Source organism: Fusarium redolens, assembly GCF_020744475.1.
Source record: "Fusarium redolens strain MPI-CAGE-AT-0023 chromosome Unknown BKA55scaffold_1, whole genome shotgun sequence".
In the NCBI taxonomy this organism is placed as follows: Eukaryota; Fungi; Ascomycota; class Sordariomycetes; order Hypocreales; family Nectriaceae; genus Fusarium; species Fusarium redolens.
In genome coordinates, this window is record NW_025763664.1 from 582,519 (window position 1) to 606,027 (window position 23,509).

The 23,509-nt window shown below is 47.9% G+C and overlaps 7 protein-coding genes and 1 non-coding gene across 8 annotated transcripts; 5 read left to right on the top strand and 3 right to left on the bottom strand.

Annotated features, from left to right (window-relative positions):
• The first annotated feature begins 1,477 nt into the window (after window positions 1-1,477).
• Window positions 1,478-3,726, top strand: BKA55DRAFT_547910 (transmembrane amino acid transporter protein-domain-containing protein). The gene is made up of 4 exons (XM_046191071.1): window positions 1,478-2,134; window positions 2,187-2,448; window positions 2,504-2,861; window positions 2,914-3,726. The coding sequence occupies exons 1-4, from the start codon at window positions 1,976-1,978 to the stop codon at window positions 3,560-3,562; spliced, it is 1,428 nt and encodes a 475-aa protein (XP_046055905.1). The 5' UTR covers window positions 1,478-1,975; the 3' UTR covers window positions 3,563-3,726.
• Window positions 3,727-6,890: 3,164 nt separating this feature from the next.
• BKA55DRAFT_682229 (uncharacterized protein) lies at window positions 6,891-7,988 on the bottom strand (the record flags this gene model as incomplete). Its single annotated transcript, XM_046198307.1, has 2 exons — window positions 6,891-7,169; window positions 7,221-7,988. The coding sequence occupies 2 exons, from the start codon at window positions 7,986-7,988 to the stop codon at window positions 6,891-6,893; spliced, it is 1,047 nt and encodes a 348-aa protein (XP_046055906.1).
• Window positions 7,989-9,112: 1,124 nt separating this feature from the next.
• On the top strand, window positions 9,113-11,417 carry BKA55DRAFT_498937 (uncharacterized protein; the record flags this gene model as incomplete). Its single annotated transcript, XM_046186599.1, has 5 exons — window positions 9,113-9,253; window positions 9,301-10,029; window positions 10,093-10,415; window positions 10,469-10,792; window positions 10,841-11,417. The coding sequence occupies 5 exons, from the start codon at window positions 9,113-9,115 to the stop codon at window positions 11,415-11,417; spliced, it is 2,094 nt and encodes a 697-aa protein (XP_046055907.1).
• Window positions 11,418-11,546: 129 nt separating this feature from the next.
• BKA55DRAFT_531807 (heterokaryon incompatibility protein-domain-containing protein) lies at window positions 11,547-13,668 on the bottom strand (the record flags this gene model as incomplete). The annotated part of the gene is made up of 2 exons (XM_046189253.1): window positions 11,547-13,465; window positions 13,515-13,668. 2 exons carry the CDS (start codon window positions 13,666-13,668, stop codon window positions 11,547-11,549), a joined length of 2,073 nt encoding a protein of 690 aa, XP_046055908.1.
• Window positions 13,669-13,892: 224 nt separating this feature from the next.
• Window positions 13,893-15,504, top strand: BKA55DRAFT_629793 (flavoprotein-like protein). The gene is made up of 3 exons (XM_046196936.1): window positions 13,893-14,775; window positions 14,831-15,029; window positions 15,082-15,504. Exons 1-3 carry the CDS (start codon window positions 14,348-14,350, stop codon window positions 15,466-15,468), a joined length of 1,014 nt encoding a protein of 337 aa, XP_046055909.1. The 5' UTR covers window positions 13,893-14,347; the 3' UTR covers window positions 15,469-15,504.
• Window position 15,505: 1 nt separating this feature from the next.
• Window positions 15,506-18,020, bottom strand: BKA55DRAFT_658354 (major facilitator superfamily domain-containing protein). The gene is made up of 2 exons (XM_046197516.1): window positions 16,222-18,020; window positions 15,506-16,169 (listed from the first exon to the last, which is right to left on the bottom strand). The coding sequence occupies exons 1-2, from the start codon at window positions 17,692-17,694 to the stop codon at window positions 15,885-15,887; spliced, it is 1,758 nt and encodes a 585-aa protein (XP_046055910.1). The 5' UTR covers window positions 17,695-18,020; the 3' UTR covers window positions 15,506-15,884.
• A 734-nt stretch (window positions 18,021-18,754) lies between these two features.
• On the top strand, window positions 18,755-18,836 carry BKA55DRAFT_t1. The gene has a single exon. It is a non-coding gene; the product is annotated as a tRNA-Gly (tRNA).
• Window positions 18,837-19,611: 775 nt separating this feature from the next.
• BKA55DRAFT_682234 (uncharacterized protein) lies at window positions 19,612-22,994 on the top strand (the record flags this gene model as incomplete). Its single annotated transcript, XM_046198308.1, has 2 exons — window positions 19,612-20,042; window positions 20,162-22,994. The coding sequence occupies 2 exons, from the start codon at window positions 19,612-19,614 to the stop codon at window positions 22,992-22,994; spliced, it is 3,264 nt and encodes a 1,087-aa protein (XP_046055911.1).
• Between the last annotated feature and the right edge of the window lie 515 nt (window positions 22,995-23,509).

Consider the following 23,509-nt stretch of genomic DNA (forward strand, 5'->3'; position numbering starts at 1 on the left):
ATCCATTACGTGAGTGATTCCTCCAAGCTATGACCATTTATCAGCCCCATAACCCAACACTTTTCAAACATTGCATTACAAAGTGCTGTTGATAACAACATGGGATATCGCCAAGAAAGCTTCAGCTTCGCCAAGGTAGGAATCAACCATTATCTCGGTACCGTTGCCGCGAACGGACCAACCTCGTGATAGTCACCAGTTGGAAGTGATAATCGCCAGTTTTGCTAAATCACCAGTCTGTTTCTTGAGCTTCTAGAAAGAGAAAACAGCCCGCTGGTGGTGTTTTGGCCATAAGACCATATTTACATAAAGAATTGCTCAGAGGCAATATAGACATCACGCAACCTTAAGACAGAACCATCGGGAGGTAACCCGGACCCTGCAGTCATCTTCCGAGATTACCATACAGAGCACGGTGGTATTTAATTGATGACAAGATATGCGAGATGCTGCGGCAGGTCATCCGTTGGTTACGGAGTTGCCGTTACCGTTATCGGAAACGGTTCCGCTGCTCAACTTCACAGACTGCTTGAGCATCTGTGCAGCAAATTGGAGACTCCAGCAGAGTTACGCTGACTGCGTTGTTTCATCTACCGTACCGACGATTTCCGTTTATCTAACGTTTCATGAAAATGCACTGACCAGATACAACTTATCAGTAGAAAATGCCTCGCTGATAAAGTCAGTTCATTAACAGAGCGCGGAGGCTTTCCCGATGGGATAGCATCGGGTCAAGCCAAGCAACTCAACCCCTAACTGTAACTTTACAGGGTGATCCTGGGGTTGGCCCGGAATGGTCGGTGATCTGCGACACCCCCAATCGTTCGCAGCCAACCAACACGGCGCAAGCGAAACCATCCCTGATGCATGCGCGAATTGTTCCAGAAGGATACTGTATAAAGGTAAAATTTGGAGACGCACCTCTTTTTTTGGTGTGGTTTTATTTCCGGCTGCCGAGGAGTAATGCCGAGTTGTAAAATTTGCCTTGTCTCGGCTGCACCGACGTCAGCCTTACTTAATGTTTTCCTTCGTAAACATGATAGCTTTGACTGTAGAGAGAGTGATATGAGACCACTGGGAAAGCATGCCATTTTTATGATGAGGTGCATTGGTATTTAATCAAGGGGCCTCGGAGTGGACTCGGTCGTTTCCCGTACTCCGCTGAGTGTACGATATGGTAACGAATTCCACAATAAAATTGAAGCTCTCGTGTCTGGATAAAAGAGAAAATTGGGGTTGTGGATATTTTGGAGACCGGATCATCTCCCGACTGCGGAGCAATGGGGTAATACAAACTGACAGCCCAGCCAGTTATAATGCTTGGTTCCAAATTATGGAGAAGAATGTACCGCGGAGCAAAACCTGACTCGCTATTCCCAGTGGAACTTCCAACGTCATAGCTTGAACTTGGTCAAGATGCCTTGTTTTCTTTTACGTGATGATAATTCTGAACACAGAGTCTAGAGTCAGACAATGACAATTACCTTCGTCAATCGTATTGAGCCCCTCCTTCTCCGCGAATTTTGGTTTGTACGGGGAACCCCATGGGGACATGGAGTAGCCAAGAGGTGCCAATCCCTTTACTGTACCTCCAGACACAGAGGGACTTCTCCACACCACCAGATAAGCCTCGCCAACACCGAAATGCCTGCCAGGTTTTTTTCAACGTATCACTGACTAACCTCTCTTGGGTAAATCACCACGGGGATCGACTAGGGGCAAACCCAACTTATCAGCTACTGTATAGGATCGACTTCAACTTGTCTGGCTATGTCTGAGCTTGGGGGAGCTTGTATAAGTTGTGTCCACAATCCCCAGACTTTTGCTGGCTTCATCTCCTCCACATTCCACTCTCTCTTCCTTCTTCACCTCCCCTCATCCTGCCCTCTCATTATCTACTATTCAACTCTTCAATCTTTGAGTTGTTTAGTATCTGCTTGTTTGTTCGTTGGTCAATTCACTTTGCTCCTTCAACATGTCGCAATACTCTAGCGGTCCTGCTGAGAAGGATCTCAAGCATGATTACGAGAATGATCAACCAGCCCTGAACAACGTCCCCTCCATCGCTGGCGAAGCTCAAGTTCACGATGATGTCTTTGGTGATATCACCGATGAAGGTCCCAACTACCGCGCTGTACGTCACATAACAACCCCATCAACATCTCCAACACAACTAACATCAATAGGTCGGCTGGATCGGCACTGTTGCTCTCATGATGAAGACCCAGGTCGGTCTGGGTGTTCTGTCTATTCCAGCTGTCTTCGACGTCCTCGGTATTCTCCCCGGCATCATCTGCCTCATCGTCATCGCCGCTATCACAACCTGGTCCGATTACATGATCGGTGTCTTTAAGCGCAATCACCCTCAGATCTATGGTATCGACGATGCAGGTTATCTGATTTTCGGCCGAGTCGGACGCGAGATTTTCGGTATCGCTTTCTGCCTCTGTATGTGCAACCAGCTACAATTTTTAACTTGACGACCGAAAGCTAACAAAGTCAGTCTGGATCTTCGTTGCGGGCTCCGGTATGCTCGGTATTTCAATCGGTCTCAACGCTGTCTCTCTTCACGGTACCTGCACTGCTGTCTTCGTCGCTGTTGCTGCTATCTGCGGATTCCTGCTGGCCAGTGTTCGCACCCTCGGTCGTATCAGCATGCTCGCCTGGGTCGGCCTCGTTTGCATCATGACTGCTATTTTCACAGTCACCATTGCAGTTGGTGTTCAGGATCGACCTGCCGCCGCTCCTCAAGACGGTCACTGGAAGTCTGATTGGAAGGTTGTTGGAAACCCCAGTTTCACCGAGGCCATCTCTTCCATCTCATCTCTCATCTTTGCTTATGCTGGAACACCTGGATTCTTGTAAGTTTACCTCATCAGTGATATGTGATTCAATGAGCTAACATTTGAAAAGTGCCATCGCTGCTGAGATGAAGCGCCCTGAGCATTATACTCGATCTCTCCTCATCTGCCAAGCTGGTGTCACCATCACTTATATCGTCATCGGCTGCGTCGTCTATCTCTACTGCGGTTCCTACGTCGCCTCACCAGCCCTCGGTTCAGCCGGCCACTTGATCAAGCGCGTCGCCTACGGAATCTCCCTCCCCGGTCTTCTCGCGACAACCGTCCTCGTCATTCACTTCGCCGCCAAATACGTCTTTGTCCGCCTCCTCCGCGGAACCAAGCATCTCGCCTCCAACAGCGCTGTCCACTGGGGAACTTGGATCGCTTGCACCATCATCACTACCGTCATCGCCTACCTGATCGCTTCCGGTATTCCCGTCTTTGGCGGTCTCGTCTCCCTCGTTGGTGCCCTGCTCGGTACGCTCATGTCGTTCCAGCTGTACGGCTTCATGTGGCTGTTTGACAACTGGGCCAAGGGCAAGCGTGATCCTAATGTCAAGTGGTACCTTATGGTCGCTTTCAGTGTTTTCGTTATTGTCTCGGGTACTTTCCTCATGATTGGTGGTACTTATGGATCTATTGTTGGAATTATCGACTCGTACAAGGCTTCTGGTGGCTCTGCTGCTTTCTCTTGTGCTGATAACTCGAATTCTACTTAAGCGGCAGCGTTGTTGTCTTTTAGCATTGTATAGCATTTGGATTTAGAGGGTAGAGAAACACATTCATGCATAGAGGCTGAAGAATAGATCTACTATCGTGTTTACGAATTATGACTCCCAATCTTATGCGAAGTGATGCTCGGTCTGAGTTTCTGCACATGTATACCGAAAACTTGCCAGCTACAGACTGCAACAGAATCTAGAAAGGACACCCAGTCAATGTCCTCCGATGTCATCGAACCTGTAAGATCGATAAGTATTTCTTTTTACCAAACTCAGCATAATCTCATGAACTTATCCTGAATTCAGGCTTGGAGTATCTCAACTCGACACAAAACAAAGCGATCCCTTTCTTACTTTTCTCTAACCCAAACGCTTGGCCATTACATTCATTCCCCGCAAAACACTGGACGAATACCCATGATCCCTTGTGGATATCATCCTCAAAAAACATGTTAGCCTAAGCGCTTCCCCATCTCCACTGCGCGCATTTCATCCTTAGTCGAATCAATAGTTTCGATTCACATATCCACAGCTCATCATCACATCAAAGTGGGGATTTCAGATAAGACTCCAAAATCAAGGTTCTGGACAGCCATCTGTTAAGTCATACGATGATCAAATTTTGCCTATCCTGACGTCTGATCCGCGGAAGCTAAGAACCTGTCGGGTGGCGGTGACTAGTTTACAAGGTACAGTACTGAAATGACACGGTGCAGCTGTACAGTAGTCTGAACTCTAAAGTTTTCATGCAGGGTCGCCACTTGAGTTGGAGAAGTTGGAGAGGAGAGCTAGGTGAGGCCGAGGTCAGGGATGTTGGTGCAGCTGGGACTCCTCTTTGGATGATACTTTGGTTCAAGTCGGCTTACTGGGCTTCAAAGTTCAGCACTGATCTTTGCAGCATGGATGATGTATTTATGAACTTTGAGAGTGGATATTGAAATACAGGGAGGTTTGAGATATCGGCAATCGTCGGTAGAAGGGATAGGGCTCTTCAAGCTGGGTTATGCAACGGTAAACCTTAATTCGGGGAACCCCAGATCCGATGCCGGAGCGCCGAATGACCGTACCCGAAAGAGTAACGTCGATAGTTACCAATTCCCTGAGACTCTTACTGATGAGGTCATCGAGTGACGATCAGATGAAGATTGACGGTGAAATCAGTACACTGGGCACAGAATGATGAAAATATACTCTTGGTTGATCACTGTGGGCAACTACAAGCGCGTGTTGGCTGCTGGAATCGCTTGCTAAGCTAACGTCGATAAACGACTGTCGTTATTTACGTGCTACTTGCAAAGACTCGCCCCGGTCCCAGATATTGAATATTAGTTCTACAGATTCATTATTCTTGGCATTGATTTGAGGTTCAGATGAAAGTATGAACGCATTATGAGACAGGACTCAAGTATCACGCTTAGGTTTAGCTGATCGAGGCCGTCGACTATTATCGACGGCTTCTGGTCTTAGAGATACTTCTCTAGTACAGATAGGCTTCTCTGATGGCTTCTTTCCATGAGTCAGCTTTCATCCAACCATTGACAACTGCTATTTGTCTTATGAGGGGTTGTCCCAACGTGTAGTGGTACGAGGTGTTTCATGGAGAAAGGAGATTCTGAAGGTAGTAGGTGCAAACATACGAGAGGATATTTCGAATTGAATCATCATATCACAGTTCATAGTACATAAATAAACCAGTTGGTAATATGAGAGGATGCCGACAGAGACGACCAATAGTTGTAATCGCCATGACTGTAGTTTCACTGGCACTCTCAATATGGAATATCTCCGTAGATTGGTATTTCGATAACAAATAGCAAAGCCTGACACTGGAGCGATAAAGCGCATACCAGTGGTGGAAAGGGGGCTTCTCAGGCAACCATAACAGCCGTTCGCTAAGGTGTCCAAGCGGCGGTTTGGGAGCGAGAGGCAAACGGCAAGAAAGCGCAAGATCGAGCGTGGCATCAATGAGTTACTAATTAAGTTTGTGAAAACCTTGATGAATTTAGTGAGATAGAACGAGGATGGGGTGAAGATGTCTCTAGACTAGTTCGCCAAGGATTCAAGTCGATCGAGCTAATAAGTACCCTTGATATCCATCTTCTTAGGGCTATGCAGTAGTTACTATTTTGTGCTCAGCCTCCTCTTGCAATGCACAGAAGTGAATCCAGACAAGTGGGTTGTTCCGAGCGAAAAGATATAGGACAGTTTGATGATAGGATGATTCAGTGATCTTTTGAGACTGGTGTCTCGAAAGACTGCGGTAACCGACCCCCGAGACCGTAGTTACACTTTCCATGACGTCTTTGGCTTTTCTGGAACGTCCCTAGGCTCCTTGCTAGTAAGGAGCTCGAAACAAAGGAACATCGCAGTCGTTTCTAGCATTGGTCGACTGACCACAGCGTGACAGCTCAGTACAGCTAGCCAAACCTCCACCACAATCAAAAGGGCACATACGATTCAAGATTCATTATGCATGGTGAGTCTCTCAGGTTTATTTACATTAGGATTAAAAGCACAATGGCTCTTATAGAGGAGCTCAACAGACTTCTGTTCAAGGTTAATGAGAATGTAATTTATGATGCTGAAGGTCATAGGTTATCTCACTTAAAGCATAAACATGTGCAAGACAGCATAGATAGTTATGCTACTCTCGGGGGAATTTATCGATTGTCTCGCCAAGGTTTTGTCTGATTCTGGTATAGTTCACTTTAAGGAAATGCTGAAATATATTGTTAAGAGTTCCGATGAAGTCCTAGCCGTTCTGAAGAAAGGTGAAGTCATCAAGGCAAGCCGCTTGGTGGTTCAGCACGTCGTCTCAACACTTGTATCATGACAGGGCTCTGTGGGTGGCATCAGATGAATCGTTGGGCAAGACGTTAATGGCTGGGCGGGATCTTGTGAACGCACTTGTGAGCCATGAAGAAGCCTCGCCCTAATTCCAGCCCCTGCAGTCTAGGAGTAGGAGATTGGCCATGGCATATATCCCAAGAATGTCTGTATATACTGCATGAGAAACATTCATCTAAAGTTGGAATGCAGTATAAGACCCTTGGTCTCTGTTATCCGACGATAGGGGCCCTTGTTTCTGAACAGGTAGTCGAGGGACTCATGTCTTTTCGGAAGCTCAAGCATGGAATGTATCGTGGCACGCACTGCTGAGGCGAAATTACGGAAGGGAATCTCTTGAAAGCATAGAACGACATCTCGAATCTGCTAGAATTACAGATATTTCAATATTGTTGATTCATTAATAACTTTTCATTATATGATTCTACATAACCCATCTAGTCCCAATTTATACAATTCATCATCATATCGCATTAATTTATTTGAGCTTGAGGACAGCCTTGCCAAAGTTCTTGCCCTGGAGCATACCGATGAAACCCTCAGCAGCGTTGTCAATACCCTCGGTAATGTAAAGCTTGGCCTTGACACTGCCGTCGGCGAGCCACTTCTGGAGATTCTCCTGGTGATCCTTGTAGTGGGCAGGGCCGAAATCGGGGTGAGAAACGAGGAAACCCTCCATCTTGACCTGCTTGGCGATGAGGTTGAGCAGACCCTTGACACCTTGGCGCTGGTCGGCGGGGGTGTTGTACTCGGAGATCTGAAATTTGTTAGTTATGTGATATTGAAGAAGGGTGCAGAGTTAGCTTACCAGACCGCAGACGGGGATACGGCCACCAACGTTGATGTTGGCGAGAGCAGCCTCGAGGTGCTCACCACCGACGTTCTCGAAGTAAATATCGATACCGTTGGGGGCGAGACGAGGAAGAGCATCCTTAGGGCTCTCCTTCTTGTAGTTGAAGCCAGCATCGAAACCAAGCTCCTTGGTGATGAAGTCAAGCTTAGCATCGTCGCCAACGGAACCAATAACAGTCAAACCCTCACGCTTGGCAACCTGGCCAACGATCTGGCCAACAGCACCAGCAGCAGAGCTAATGAAGATAGTCTCGCCCTTCTTGGGCTTACCGATCTGGTGAAGGCCAGACCAGGCGGTGAGACCAGGCATACCCAGAGGACCGAGGAAAAGACCAAGGTCAAGGTTGTGAGGGTTCTGGACCTTTCTCAAGTTAACCTTGGGAATGGTGTCCTTCTCAACGCGGACATATTCGGCAATGGGGAGGTAGCCGGTGACGAGATCGCCCTCGGAGAAGTCAGAGGTGTCGCTCTTGATGATCTTGCCAAGAGTACCGTTGACGATGGGGTCGTTGATCTCAAAGGCGGGAGCGTATGACTTGACTGATGTGTCGCGCATCTTTCCGCGGAGGTAGGGATCGAAAGAGGCATATTGGAGCTCGACGACGACACCGCCCTGAGGAGCAGAGTCGATATCAACGGGGCGGTCCTCGATGACGAGATGCTCACCGGCCACAGGGAGACCAGTGGGGATCTTCTTGTAAACGAGAGTCTTGTTCTGTGTCATGTTGGCGGATGTATGTGAATGAGTTTGTATGTGTATAAAGTGTATGAGATGAGAATGAAGAGGGTATATATGATGAAGATGAAGGTATGATAGAATATGAGAAATGAACGACGTCACTGCAACTTTTATAAGACACGGTGCATCAAGTACCGAAGCCACGTCAAAGTGGCGCTGGCATTATACCGAGGCTCGTTGGAGGCTTGATTTGTCAGGGACGGACATGACAAAGAAAAAGAGAAAGCATTGAGATTTTCTGCGATAACTAAAACGTCACAGCGCGAGGGAGGTCCACATAAACGGTGATGTTTCCCGAAGCGGTAATGACCTCATGGATGATGCCATGGTGGTTGAATTCACATCACCCAATCTGCCAGCTGAGAATCAGCCAACTAGAAAATTAAGGTGTGTTTATGTTACATGCCGAGGTATCATGATTATGTAGCTACCACTAGCAAATGTAGTAAGATCCTTATTCTTTCTCAGTGATTGTACGTAGCGAGAAGTAGTCTAGACGGACGGGAGCGGGGTGCAGATGGTGGATGCTCGGATAATTAACTGAGAATGGATTGATGCGCTGAACCTCGGCGTCTCCGTTTCTTTTGGTTGGTTGTGGAATCCAAGAGTAGAATTCTTTACAGGCTTCTAGCGCTGTCTATCATGAGCTGGACTCGAGTTTTTGCATTAACGCCGAGTGCTTTCCGGTCAATGCTGTTCTGTTCTTCTCTTCACCGTTATTAGAAAATTGGAGAGATGAAAAGTCTGTGGCTGCTGAGTAATGATGTGAGAGTCATGTTGAGTGTTGAGCTTGCGACGCATGAGTCAAGTCATGGTGGCGATATTGAACGTGGCAGTGAAACTCTAACAATATTCCAACAACCAATCTAATACCGTATCAACACTGCCGAAGCTCACAGACATCTGTTTTCGTGATAGCTTAATCAAGCTCATCCACTTACCCTAAAGCGTTCCACGCATCAAAGTATAACCGAAGCCCGAAAGCTTATTCTTCCTCTGTGTTCATGTTCATATCACCCCACCAGATATCACCGCCGCGATAACCTCCCCCGGTAGCAGCCGAAAAACCACAATGACTCGGAGGTCAACCAGGCAGGGTGTGATTGACCATGCAAGGAAACTACAGGAAGATCCAACCGGCTCCGAGAGACGACGCCGAAGATGAGATCGACCGCAAGTTCCGGGTGACTAAACGGAAGCGCCAGCATGTCAGGATAGCCTGTAATCCCTGTCGAGAGAAGAAACGCGCCGTGAGTCTTTAAACGAGTTGTAATCCCTCTCAGCTAATGAAATAAAGTGCAATGGTATAGAACCGACCTGTGATCAGTGTCAAACACGCACTTTGGCGTGTATCTATCGAATACCCCCCAAAACAGTTGATTCAACCATTAAAATTCAAAAACAACTTGATACGCTACAGCACAGCTTTAGTCATTACGCGGATATATTAGAGCAGCTAAAAACGTTACCGGAATCAGATGCGCTCAAGCTTTTGCAGAGACTCAGATCGCCGGCGGATGTGAATGGGGCTTTTTCGTCGTTGCAGGGGAGTATACATACCAGGATGCGACTGTCGAATCACAGGACATCTCAGGCTATATTGCCGACTACGAATTCAAGGGTTGAGTTTGAACTCACGGCGCTTCATGGGATTGTTTATCCGACTTTGGTGCCAATTGATATTACATCGCTGGGTATTTCGCCGTTGGAAAAACCGGCGCTTCCTGCGTCGCAGACGGCGAATTCTGGGACTTCGGTGCAGAGATTGCCGTCGACACCTATTGTGCTTTCGTCGGATCGGTTTCGTCCACTTTGCGATAGTCGGCTGGAAGAAATTGATATTTCGTATTGGACAAAGGTTCCGATCAGCAATGACTCTGCAGCAGCGATGATCTCGCTATTTCTGGAAACGGACCAGACGATCGTTGGGTTCATCGACGCTGACTTATTCGTCGAGAGTCTTGTGGAGCGAAAACCTCAGTTCTGCTCTACGTTTCTCGTCAGCGCGGTATTATACGTTGCTTGCGTAAGTGAACCCGATCCCAGAAGCAAGCATTTCTTTTTCGGCACAGGCTAACATGGATGACAGCATGCGTACACGGCTTCAGATTTGAAATCTGTAGCCCTCGGCGGCCTTTTCTTCAGAGAAGCTGAAAGGCTCTTCCGTGCTGAAGGGTCATCCGACGACCTCGTCACGCTGGCGGCTATCAACATCTTCAGCCTCGCCTGTTTCTTCCACGGAAATGACAAGCTAGCTAAAGAACTCCTTGGTGCTGGCCGCCACATGGGGAGGAGATTGGGCTTATACGGTGTACCGCTTGATAGTCCGTCATCGCTGGCGTTCCAGGAATTACCGGATGACGTGATCCGTATGACTGCGCATGTTGCCTGGAGCACTTACAACTGGTTAACGTAAGTGACGCATCAATTGGTTCGTTCAGCATTTTCTGAGATGGCCAACACAGGATCCATGTTTTGTACTACCACGATGAGAGTGTAGCAATACCGCCTGCCCTACCCATACCTGGAGATGGGCGACATGACGACCTATGGCCTGAACATCCGCTCCCAGAATACATGGGCTCTTCATTCACGAAGTTGTGCGAGTTCTTCACTGTTATCCAAGAGGTTGCAGTAGTTTACTCTGTAGCGGACGGTACACCAATTGTTGATCGCGTTCCCATCGCTTTTGCAGAAGCAAAGTATCAGAAGATTCTAGCCTGGGCGGATTCTCTTGGTAAAAACATGGCATGGGACCAAAACAGCCAAGAGCATGTCATGCTTTTCCAGTGAGTCCACAACACCCCTTAGGGTTATTCTACTGACTTGATACTTAGTATGTGGTTCCACTGTGCAGTTCTCGACATCTTCCGCCCCTTCGCCCAAGGCCACCAAAGCTACAAACTACAATCCTTCTCCTCCCCCGACAGCACCCCCAAAACAATCTTCTCCGCCTCCCTAAACCAACTAAAACGCCTCGCCCTCCTCTACCGAACCCAGCAAATGCCCAACAGCTACATGCCCTACATAAACATATCCCTAATCCACATCGCCAACACAATCTGCAAAGAAACCAACGATCCCACTTCAAAATTCTACTTTCTCCTCTGCACCCGCTACTGGCAGCATTTGTACATTGGATATCCGATATTTGGAGAAATAGCACAGGCGTTTTTGACGATGGCGATAAACAATGGGCTTTTGACGAATCGTGAGGCAAAGAGGCTTATGGCGGAGGTTAAAGGGCAGGGGAGACATCATGAGTTGTCGCATGAGGGGATCTCGACGAGTTTGATTGTGGATTTTGATTTGGCGATGACGAACAGGGGGGAGGCGGATGTTCAAGCTGTTGCGCAGAAGTTTGAGGAGGTGGCGCTGTTTGATGAGTTTGCGGTGTATAAGAAGGAGGATTAGATGGGCATTGGTTTGCGGAGCGGAGTTATTATACCCTTGCATAGTTTGTCTTTTTATTAACATCATGATTATGGAGGTAGGTAAATGGGAAGAGAAAAAAACCCATAGTGTGTTGAATTACTTGCTCTTTTACAAGAGTTTGAACAGCTTCTTCTGATCTTCAGAGCCGTTGTCTCTCTCCCAAGCATCAATAACCTCCCCATCCATGATCCCATGTACATAAGCTGGCCCAAGAAATAAATACTTGTCTGTAGTCGCTGTTGGTCGGATGACATATAGTGTCCCGCCTCCAAACAGAATGCAAACGACATCTCCGCGCCTCATACAGCGCGGCCCAAAACCAACATATCCCGTTTCCGTGATAAATATCTTGCTATCATCAGAAGCTCGAATCGCCTCTGCAAACCGCCGCGGCCCCATCATCAAATCACAATCAATCCTGCTGAGTATATCTAAATCAGCCGATACAACCCGCGGATCATGCGGATACAGAACCTTGAGCATTCTCTCCAACAACTCGAAATCCTCAGGTGATGTCCAGCATGGCTCTTCCGGCAGAGGAATGGCTTTTGCGGCGAGCCTCACGAGCTCGAAATATCTCCTCTGATCAATTTCTCTGCCGTCTTGGGACATGTGGGTCTGGATTGTGCAGAGCAAGAAAAAAGCTATGAAATTATTGAGGTATTCGTCGTCTTTTGGAGGTCTTGTCGTCTGGTCTATCATAGGGCCAGAGCTCTCATGGCCGGCCATCATTGTCAGGAGGACCGTTCTAATGATTTCCGAGCCGTATCTTTTGTTAAAGACGTCGATGTTAAGTGTGATCATGTCGACAGCAGCGGGGATGTCTTGGTGTATGTCTGCCGTCCTATCGTGCATCTCTTTGACTACATCGACCCGGAGGCCTCTTAGGCTCAGTATTGAGTCCTCTGATGATGGCTCCAGCACCATTGGTCGACTTCGAGAGGCAGTAAAGTTGTATTTGTTCAAATAGCGATTATGCAAACCATCGTCAGAGTGCCATCTCGGTGCCCAAAGAGGCAGACGTTCTGAGTCCTCGGGGTCCCCCACATAAGAGTAATCGAGAATATTCAAGTTCTTTTCCGCTGTCATCACCGCACGAGCAAATTCTGTAAAGACTTCCGCCTTATTCCTGTTATAGTTGGGTACAGTGTTGTAATTTCGATCCCCAGCAAGACCAATCAATGCAAATATTTTGTCCCGTGCGTCTGTTGCATGAGTTGATGATACAGAAGAGACTAGCTGCAAGAGATTGGTATCCCCAACTTGATAATGCCCCATGTATAGAAGAGCGACTGTGTTCCACTCCAGCTGCGGTGAGCCTTTTTCAAGGTCGACGTCGGATAGTTTGTGGGCGAGAGCTGCTAATCTGAAAGTCTTGAACTCGTGTTTAGAGATAGTGACGTCTCCCCATAGCAGTGAGAAATCAGACGCGACGGCGACTTCTTGTATGATCCAGACTCTTGAAAAGTATGGTACGTTGAACAGTGTGTTCAAGGCATCCCAAGCTGGGGAGTCTCGTGTTGGCAGACCAAGATCGAGCAATTCTTGATCCTCGGGAAAGTAGTCTCTCAGAAAAAGACTGGGTTTCGGGTTTGCCAGGGTTGATATGATGCCCGCTGCAGAAGCTGCTAGCTCTGGATCAGCAGGACCAAGCCACGCGTTGACAATTTCCGCATTGGAGTAGATGTGCCTCATGATGCTGACCTGCTCTGACCGCTCTGTTACGGAGTCTTGGTCTATGCATATTTGATCGATCCATACGTGACGCGGTTTTTCAGGTAGTCTGAGCCGCCTCAGGGCTGTGTCGAGACTATCGGTGATGTTGAAGTCTTGTCCGTTGCATGTGATTGACTTGGTTCGATTGAGAGGTCCCCATACGTAGCTGAGCGCTTCATACTTGGGCGCTGCATTGAGTGGATGTGTCTGTAGAGTACCGCGGAGCTCATCACTCCCTTGTCCAGGATCAAGCGTAAAGATTCGGAAGGAGTCTTGATCCAATTGTTTATCGTATTTGTATGCCAGACTGCCTTGAGTCCAGTCAGTAAGTTTCCATGTAATGCCTGACGGCAGACGTACACTTTGTGTAAGAGGCAAACGATCGATTCTTAAAACTAATACGAAATGACGAATCTTCAGTACGCGTCCTCCATACGGAGCATTTGGGACGAAGGCTTTCGAAGTTGAGGGATAATAACGGCATATAGCCTCTCCACGTCAATGAAGAACACATCTTATCATGATTAATGATCGTTTTGACTCCAAAATAACATTGATCGAGAAATTTCAGTGACTAGAACCCAAGTATATAGCTCAGGTGAGAAAATTATGTGTATAAAGCCAGTTGATGTTTGTATCAAACACAGCCCTGTACATTGGAAATTAGGCAGCCACTGCCTGATTGGGATTTCGTTCTTCATGTGCTGATGTCTCAGCCGCATCTGCAACTATACAATCAACAACTCAGCCAGACTCCGAAGTGTAAAATGCTTGACTCGATGATGTGTATTCGATATTCTACATTACTTATCGATGTTCTTCCATTTGCCGTACAAGTTCTTTAGAGCAAGTCATCGGAGGCCTGCCTGACATTGAGTCAAGTAACTCTTGATCATAGTCTAGCATTACTTGCAAATGATTCCGAACATCAAGATTCCTGGGACATTCAAGAGTGAATAGAGTACTTTAGCTTGGACGTGGTCGGGACCGTGTCATACCCGAGCAATGATTGGTCACCGAGCAAGATTCGGTGATCTGGGACCCTGTCATGCCCAAGACATGATTGACCAGGCCCTGGCTTTACAATTGGACCCTTGAAAACCCTGACGTACAGCGAACCTGTCAAAAAGCCTAATTATTAGTTAAAAAAATGCGTCAGGTCTTTGAAGTCACCCTAGAAATTTGCCGCCAGAATGGCTCTCCCTCGTCACACTCTCCGACTTCGCGCTTCTACGACCAACTTTCAAGTCCTCAACATTTCTGGGAGCCTGTTTATTAGCCGTCATTTTCCGACTAGTAACAAAAGTTTATTCTATCACACTCATTCTCTTATGATGAACGGACATGGAGACCTGAATAACTCCCACGCCGGGAGGACGGCAGTTGAACTGACACCCGACCCAGCCTACGCCTATCGATCTCTCGCCATTCATCCAACAGATGACGATGCTGAAGTTCGAGATAAATATCGGCCTTTCCTTCTTGAAGGCAAGCTCATCAAGGATGACTGGGTCGCAGAATTGGAGCTGAGCACAGCCATCAAAATGGTTCAGGAGGAGATTCTGGATAGAGGGCTGGATCGCCTGCGCATTCTGGTCCTCTACGGTAGTCTAAGAAGTCGGTAGGTATTGAGCGTCAGTTTCAAAAGCCGAATACTAAGCTTGCACTCCCTCTAGATCGTACTCTCGCCTCCTCGCCTTCGAAGCCGCACGTATTCTCCACCGTCTCGGCTGTGATGTAAGACTCTACGACCCAGCTGGCCTACCCCAGAAAGACGACGTACAACATAATCACCCTAAAGTTCAAGAATTACGAGAGTTGAGTAAGTGGAGTGATGGCCATGTCTGGATAAGCCCAGAACAACATGGCAACTTGGTAAGCCCTCGAATGCTCCAATCTTGAAACTCGGAGCTGACTAGAAGTCCAGACCGGCATCTTCAAACAACAAATAGACTGGATCCCCCTCTCAACCGGCTCCGTCCGTCCAACCCAAGGCCGAACCCTCGCAATCGCTCAAGTCAGCGGTGGATCGCAATCTTTCAACGCCGTCAACTCCCTTCGTATTCTTGGGCGATGGATGCGTATGTTTGCTATACCAAACCAGAGTTCTGTGCCAAAGGCGTATACGCAGTTTGCAGATGAGAGTGAAGGAAGTCGTATGATACCGAGCTCGAACCGAGATCGTCTTGTTGATTGTATGGAGGAGTTGGTGAAGTATACTATTGTCATGAGGCCGCATTTCGATCTGTTTGGAGATCGGTTTAGTGAGAGGGAGGAGAGGAGTGTGAAGGAGAAGAACGGAGCAATAAAATAGTACGATAGATTAGATATGTCATTATGAATCATGTAGACATGGAGTTCTTGCGCCTAAGGGGAAGATGGTACGGTCCAAGCTAGACAACTGCCATTCATGAAGTCAATCTCATGACCAGCAGCAAGCACAGCAAGTGTAGTCAGAGTATACAAACTATCAAGGACAAATCAGCTGGCTTAAAGCCAAGCCAGATATTTCCAACTCTATTTATCAACTGTACAAATGTAAGGTAAATCCCAGAACGGTACGTCTTCATCGTTACTTTGTCGCTCAAGTCTCAAAAGCAGCCCTTGTCAGTTCTCCAATACGCCCGGACGATGCGTCAAAATGACCATGTCCCATATGCACACCACCAATCCAATGCTAAGTGCCAATGCGGTCTATTGTATTTTTGTTGTTGTTTGGTCGCGATAAGCTCACGCCTCGTCAGCCTCGTGCTCGGCGAGGTTCTCATCTGATCCTTGCCAATCGTCGCTCTCAAGGCCGTCGCGGCGGATGAAGAGAGATGAAACCCAGCCCAGAATGGCCAGACCTCCAAAAATGCTCCAGGCCAGTGCTTCGCCCTTGGGTCGGATGTTGATGGATAGACTGAAGAGTCCGCCTGACACGAAGGGGCCAAAGCTGCGACCGAGAGCAGAGAGGGTTTGCGCCATGCCGTTGAGGCTACCAAGGCTCGAGTGCGACGGAGCAGAGTTGGTGATCTAATACAGTTAGCAAAGATTCGCATAGATAATGCGTAGTGTCGCGACTTACCAAGAGCATGACACTGGACAGGCCGCCCACTGCGCAGAGGTTCTTCAAGATCAATACAACCCCAAGCTCAATGTACAGCCACATCTTGCCGCTTCCCAGGCCAAAGAAAGGTTTGCTATCCGCATAGCCAACCCACGGCATAAGCAACATGCTGATACCAAGTCCCAGAAGTGAGATTTGGTAGGTACCGAGATTGCCCAATCTAACCTTGAGCGCTTGGAAGAGGAACGCCTGGAAGATGCAGCTTGCCAAGCCAGCAATGCTCAGACTGATGCCAATCTTACTGGGCAACAAGTCGCGACCTGCAGGTGGAGGTGTAGCGGCAAATATGGGATAGAGGCTGTTGAAGGAGATGTTCGATAGTTGGAAGACGAGGTAGGTGAACAGAATGAGGATCGTTGTTCGGCTGAGGTCTTTCCACGCGGACATGGCTGGATCTAACTTGTCATCACTGTCGTCATCGTCGTTCTCGGTCTCTTCGTCATCGGATTCAGATTCGAGCGCTCGTCCGGAGGAAAGCAGGGGCTGGTTTTGGGATTGAGATCGAGGCCAGCGCGCGCTCCAAGATGCTCGTCGAGGCGGAGGCTTGCTCGGAGAGAGCCAGGAGAGTAGCTTTTCGACCCAAGCGGGCTTCTCAAAGTTGACTTCAGTCTTGTCCAGGGTCTCTTCGAACCAGATGCTGACCACCACCACGCTGAGAGCGAGGAGACCGGCGGACAGAATGTTGGGGGCAAGATATGGGTACTCTTTGCCCATTCTGCCGACAAGAATGCCGCCCAGCGCAGGTCCAGTAATGCTGCCGAGGGAGTAGATGACAGGCAGATATGTGAAAGCGCGGCTTTGGTTAGAACGATCCGTAACCTCTCCCAGAACTGTCGGAACGCATGCGGCATTTCCGTTGAGAAGTCCCATCGCAACATGGACGACAACAATCTGCCAATACTCCTTGCAGAAGCCAAAGGCACAGAAACACCCCATCAAAGCGGCGGTGCCCATGATCAGAACCGGCTTTCGTCCAATAACATCCGAGGCATATCCCCAGAGGAAGTTGGTCGACAGCTGCGCCAATGCGAAAGAACTCGCAAGTATTCCAACATATAAACCGGCCTCGTCGTCAGGAATACCAGGCATATTGAGTACCATCTCAGGCAAATATGGAGATATCGAGTTCAGCGCGGTCTGCTCCGCAAGGGAGAGAAATGCCAACAGCAGCAACTGTCGCACAGGCAAAGGCGTTTCTTCGTGATCATCGTCATCTTCAGAATCGCTTCCATTCGACGTGGCATACGGCTGTTCGAGGGGAGTTTTCGGCGGAGTGGTAGGAAAGGTCTGGTATCGATGAGACTGTCGTCGCAGGGAGCTGAGGGTAGGGATCGGCGCGCCAGCGTGGAATGAACCAGACGAAGTTGTTCGATTGACAGCCATAGCTCGCATGGCAGCGGCGTTCGACGAGGTACTTCGTGAGGGCGCCATAGTGAGTGATTCGTGCAGTCCAAAGGCCTCTTCAGACCTTGGGAAAGCTTGTAGAGGATGATCACCTCAAAGCTTTGGGGGATCGAGAGAGTGGTGACGTAGGGCGTGGGTAGCGGATCTGGAGAGATTTATTTGTGGCGGGGCTGACTTGACACGAGCTAAGATGAGAACCAGGCTCCAGCTTGGCATTTGCTGTTCAAGATGCTTGTCCAAAATGATCGACCGAGCTTCAATTGAGGTGAGACATCAAGATTGGATTGCTTGCAGTTGATTCATGGCCCGAATGTCGGCCGATCGGTCTTTTCTGGGCAGGTGCAGGAAGAAAAAACGCAGGTGATTGTTGTTCCTGCCCTCGTGAGCCTGTCGCAAGGTACGATCGCTGATGTAATTATGGGGCGATTGACGCTCAGCACCCAATGAGATGTGACCGTTGACGATGCACCGGGCGGCTTACTCCGGTGAAACTCAATGGAAAAGAAGCTTACCCAGGTTTGTGATCGTTGAAAATCGTTCTGTTGTTGAAGGTTTCGATCGAGATCTTGAGTGCACGTGCTTACATGCCATTTGGGGAACGTGAATTATGATGCAATTTGGTGAGATATGCGGATGGGATCGATCAAACGCCTGGATGCCTACCCTGTACGAGTATAAGATGAAATGACAAGCTTTCAAGCTCCAAGTTCCTGCAGAATTGCACAGCGGACAGACCGGTAATCTGTCAAGTCCCAGGAGGAACTATCTCCCATCTTTGACATAAGAGGTCTCGACGCGGAAGAATGTCACCATGGCGATATGTTGCTGGCCACCAAGCGTTTTGAAGGTAAGGTTTGATGTTGGTCATACCGACCTTGCATTATAACAGCCGAACCTTAGCGAGACTGTGAATGACATGGAATGACAATTGGGAACACGGAGGGCTATTTCTCCACCGGTCGTGTCTTTCTAGTTGAAGAGCATTGTTTACGATTGGTGAACCGTGATGAAAGCTGCCTCGCTGTTCCACAACATTCCCGACCGCGTCGTTAATATAGCTCAATTACGTCGCCGTGATCATGAATAAGCGTAATTGGTTTAGTGGTAAAATTCTCCGTTGCCATTCGAGCAGCGTCGGGGAGCCCAGGGTTCGATTCCCTGATTACGCATCCAAACCTCTTCTTTTGATCCTGAGAGGTCCTTGGTCTCTTTTTTGTCGGTATCGTGATGTCATGATCTTGGTGTTTTGTATATTGGTGTTGTGGTAGTGAAGGTGGCTTTTTAGTGGGGCGATGCGTAAGAACAAAATGTCGATTAGCCAATCACCCGTACGATTGTAATCCAAAACCTAGTGACAGTTTCATATCATAGGTTTGTTGAGTAGAGACTGACAAAGCCAAACCGAAATGGTTACTGAATGGCTGTCAGGACCATTTGAGGGCATGCCGTAAGTAGTATCATTTACTAATCGCCGAGAAAGAAGCCTATAATGCAAGGCATTTTCCATCTCAGACATTGGATATGCCTGCATAGCACAGCCTTGTTGTTGGTTTCTGCATACAATACATGATAAAATTACAATCACGATAGAAACGGAACAAAGTTGCTTTCTCCTTGGTGAGAAGCTTCGGTCAGGATTCTTTCCCGAATAAAGCCATATCGAACAGCAACAGCCAAGGCACCCTGCAAGGCGAACCAGGCTTGGACCTGGCACGAATCGATTGGACAACTGTGCAGAACTGGGCCGCACATGCGGTCGCCTTCTGAGTGATGGGTGTCGATGCTGCCTGACTTTTCCTGCGCCCAATCTCAATTTTCATCTGACACCCAACTCTGACTCCTCACTTATCCCAAAAACCCAAAGATCCCTTTACTGGCGACTGGATCAATTGAGTCTTTTCTCGTGCCCATCGAACTCGGAGCGTAGAGAGTGCGCCGCCCGCAATGGCAACCGGTTTGGAGGCCCTTGGCGCTGCCAGTGCAGTTCTTCAATTGATCTCGTTCGCTGGAAGCCTTGTTTCCCTCACCGTTAAGATCTACGATGGGATGCCCACTCCTGAGAACGAGCTCGAGGATTACGCGACGAGAATGCTAGATGCGGCTCAACGGGTCAATTCCCGAACCATACAAGTGCCCAGAGGTCCAGTGAACGACAAGCTCTCAGAAGTCGGCCAGAGATGTATCGATGCAGCTCAAGAGTTGGAAAAGGAAACTCAAAATGTCACTAAGCGATACCAAAAACAAAAAGGCAAGATGTTTAAAGCTGTCTACTCCGCCTTCCGTGCAGACAAGCATAAAGCGAAGATCAATGAGTTGGAAAAGTCCTTGAACATGTGCAAGGAAGTCATGGAAACGGAGCTTCTGTTGAAAATCTGGTAAGTGATTCCGTTGGAACATGTCAAACTCGATAAGCCCTCAAGGAATTGTTATCGAGCGATGCAAGCCTATCGTCCGTGAACTTGACTAGTGCATGCTGATAGCGTGCCGTGAACAGCGACCAGAATACCGCGATAGCACAGCAACAAGGTCAAAGATTCCAGAGCCTAGACAGCGATGTGCAGAACCTTATTCTGCAAGTTGCGGCAGGACATACAAGAATTGAACAAATAGTTTCTAGCGAGGCAAAAGCTACGCGGGATGCCATAAACAGCCACACAACTGAGTTCAAGGCTTTGGCCGTGAAGAATATATCAGATAACCAACGACAACGCCTCCTGAGAAGTCTCAAAACAGAGGAAATCAGAGAGAGATATAACTCTGTGCTGCCGTCATCAGACGCTTGTTTCGAAAGGGTCTTTGCTTCATATGAACGTGTTTGTCGTAAAGACCCTGGGTACAAAGCCTGGAACAAGAACGAACGAGATTTTGGTGAGGATAGCAACGAGGAAAGCGACGAGGACAGCGACGAGGACAGCGACGAAGAAAGATTTAAAGAGGAAGTTGACGAAATTGATCTGATATGGGAGCTGTTCAGCTCCTGGCTGCAGTCGGACGACAAGTTATTCTGGATTCGTGGCAAGCCAGGGTCAGGGAAAAGTACATTGATCAAATTCGTTATCAACAACGACAGCACAACACGTTTACTTGGCTCTTGGTACTCAAACACTAGACTTCTGTCGCATTTCTTCTGGAAGATCGGCAGTGAACCTCAAAACAGCATCAAAGGCCTTCTGTGTTCCTTGCTTCACGACCTCCTATCAGAAGATGACGATGCCATCGACAAAGTATTGAGGGAGTTCAAATTCTCCCAATCAAAAGACTTTTACAAGGAATGGTCATCACAAGAAGCCGAGGAAGTCCTATTGTCCCTTTTAGATGCTGGTGCTCATTCAGCCTGCATTTTTATCGATGGTCTTGACGAGATATCGAACAAGGATGGATACCAGGCACTCCTCAGTGTCATTCAAAGACTCACGGCATGTCAGCGAGTAAAAGTCTGTGTATCAAGCCGGCCCGAGACAGAGTTAGTTAAAAGGCTTGAAATTATTGGAGCGCAGAACCTACGACTAGACGATCTCACCAAACCGGAGATGACCATGTATCTACGCAAAGAATTCCACACATTGCCACGAGATCAGTCAGCTGGCTTGCCGCTTGAGGAGTTCACAGCGACTCTTTTGGACAAAGCGCAGGGGGTCTTCCTCTGGCTCGCCCTTGCTACAAAAAGCGTCACTAATGGAATCATGAACGGCGATGATCAAGAAACCCTTTCCCAGAGGCTCCAAGAACTCCCAGAGGAGCTCGAGTCTCTTTATCAGACAATGTGGGAAAGACTCAATGGGAATAACCGAGTATACCGCGAGACCGCTGCGAAATATTTCCGCTTCATCATCGCCGACGGTTGGTACACGAAACTGAAGAAAAAGGGCGGATACATCCACCATATTAGAGAAACCAATCTGGCCCAGCTATCACTGGCAATAAAGGTCGAAGACCGTCTAGTCTTCCCGCCTAAAGCTAATAAGAAGACACTATTTGAGTTGCATGACTTATGCGCTGCCACGGAAAGAGATATCCAGACTCGATGCGCTGGAATGCTACAAGTTGGTCGACAAGCTGATATTCCGGAAAAGGAGCTCCCTGACGCGATCTATCCACTTATACGACCAGTCCAGTTCGTTCATCGCACAGCTCACGACTTCCTGGTTGACACGGAAGCTGGTCAATCCATTGTGAATTACAAGTCAAATGAGACAACATCAATCGACACAGAAATAAAACTGCTTCAATGCCGAATCAATTTGGCGAACACGTACTACCATGATCTCGGAGTCGTAACATATTGCGTTGAAGCTATGGCTGACTGCAATCGACTGAAAAACAAGGGAGCAAATCCAAATATCATGTTGGAGATACTTAAAATAATGGAGGACCTTTATGGAAATGGTGCTCTGGATGGTCGCTTAGGGCTGCGGCGGCCTAATCAATCCTTTCCATGTGTCGCAGCATATCATCTTACCAGCTTCGAGGATTTTGTCATTTCATGTTTTATGCGGACTCCCTCACAGGAGCTTGCTACCAACAGCCTTCACGAGCTGGCACTTGGAACTGGATTCTCGAAATGGACCCCTACACTAATAAGGATAATCCGAAGGATGATTGAATTCGGTGGAGAGGCGCATGTCGCTAAAAGGTCCGATCTGTCGTTCGAGCTGCCAGGGTACGAAATGCCCACAACACAGTACACTACAGCTTTCGAGTCGTTTCTTTCTGGCGCATTGAAACTGTCCCTGTTATTGGAAGGTGATGGCATGCTAAAATCGGCTTATGCTAGCATGCTAATATTGTTTCTTGACGTGATCGAAATTCTGGTACAGACGTGCCCGGGTTTACATAGAAGGGTCATCTTATTCCTTGACGAATTCGGTTGTGTTTGGTCTAAACAACTTCCTAGTAATTACAATCACATGTGGGCCGCGTTGGAGGTTGATCTGCAATTTCTGATAAGCCGGTTAACGGCTGTAGCGGACTCATGGAACATACTAACTGAGTCTTGTATGATCCATGATCTTGCAGCTTCTTTCACGAAGCCTTATGCACGTGTTCGGCATATTGGGCTAGAAGAAGAAGATCAGATCTATTGTTATCGAGTCCTTGATCAGAAACCCTTCCTGGACACCATTGGGCGCATTGGGGCTGGCAAAAATTTATTTCATGTCATTCCTAAAGTTCTGGGCGCTATTAATGGTCTGATGAATGGCTCTATTCCCTCAGAGTCCAATGTTTCATTGGAGACTTTTGAAAAGGTGGATCTCGGGGAAGAGATAGATATGCTAGTACAAGAGGGGGTAGGGCTACACAGAGACGAGGGCTTAGATGTTGATTGATGTTCTTCATTTCGATATGGACGCACCGCAGTCTATTGGACAATTTCCTCCTTCATGTCACTGTATCTTCAACAATTCCTTCTATCTATCAGAATGCTCAATGCTTCTATCAATACTCTGACCAACAAGCTAACGGTATGAGATATATTAACTATTTTGCTGTTGCGAGATCCGACTAATAAAGCAAAGCCTTGGCAAAACAGTAAGCCTCAATATCTCAGAATCGACAGCTTCTCGCTGTGGGTTTGGCAGACCATGCCACCGACTGCATGTTATCAGTTGAGGTTTGTAGTCAGTGAGACTCTTCGCCCTGGACTTATAGCACCAAGACGAAACTGAATAGGGAGTACATACATACTATCATGGACGGACAGCTGTCTACCACAGGGATCAGAATTGTCTAGCTATCATGTTCATATAGCATCAGCAGCTATCCAGCCCAATACTTCTAAGCCGATTTAATTAAGCTATATAGGCTTAAGGGTCAACGAACATGGATTTTTTGCTGTAAAGTT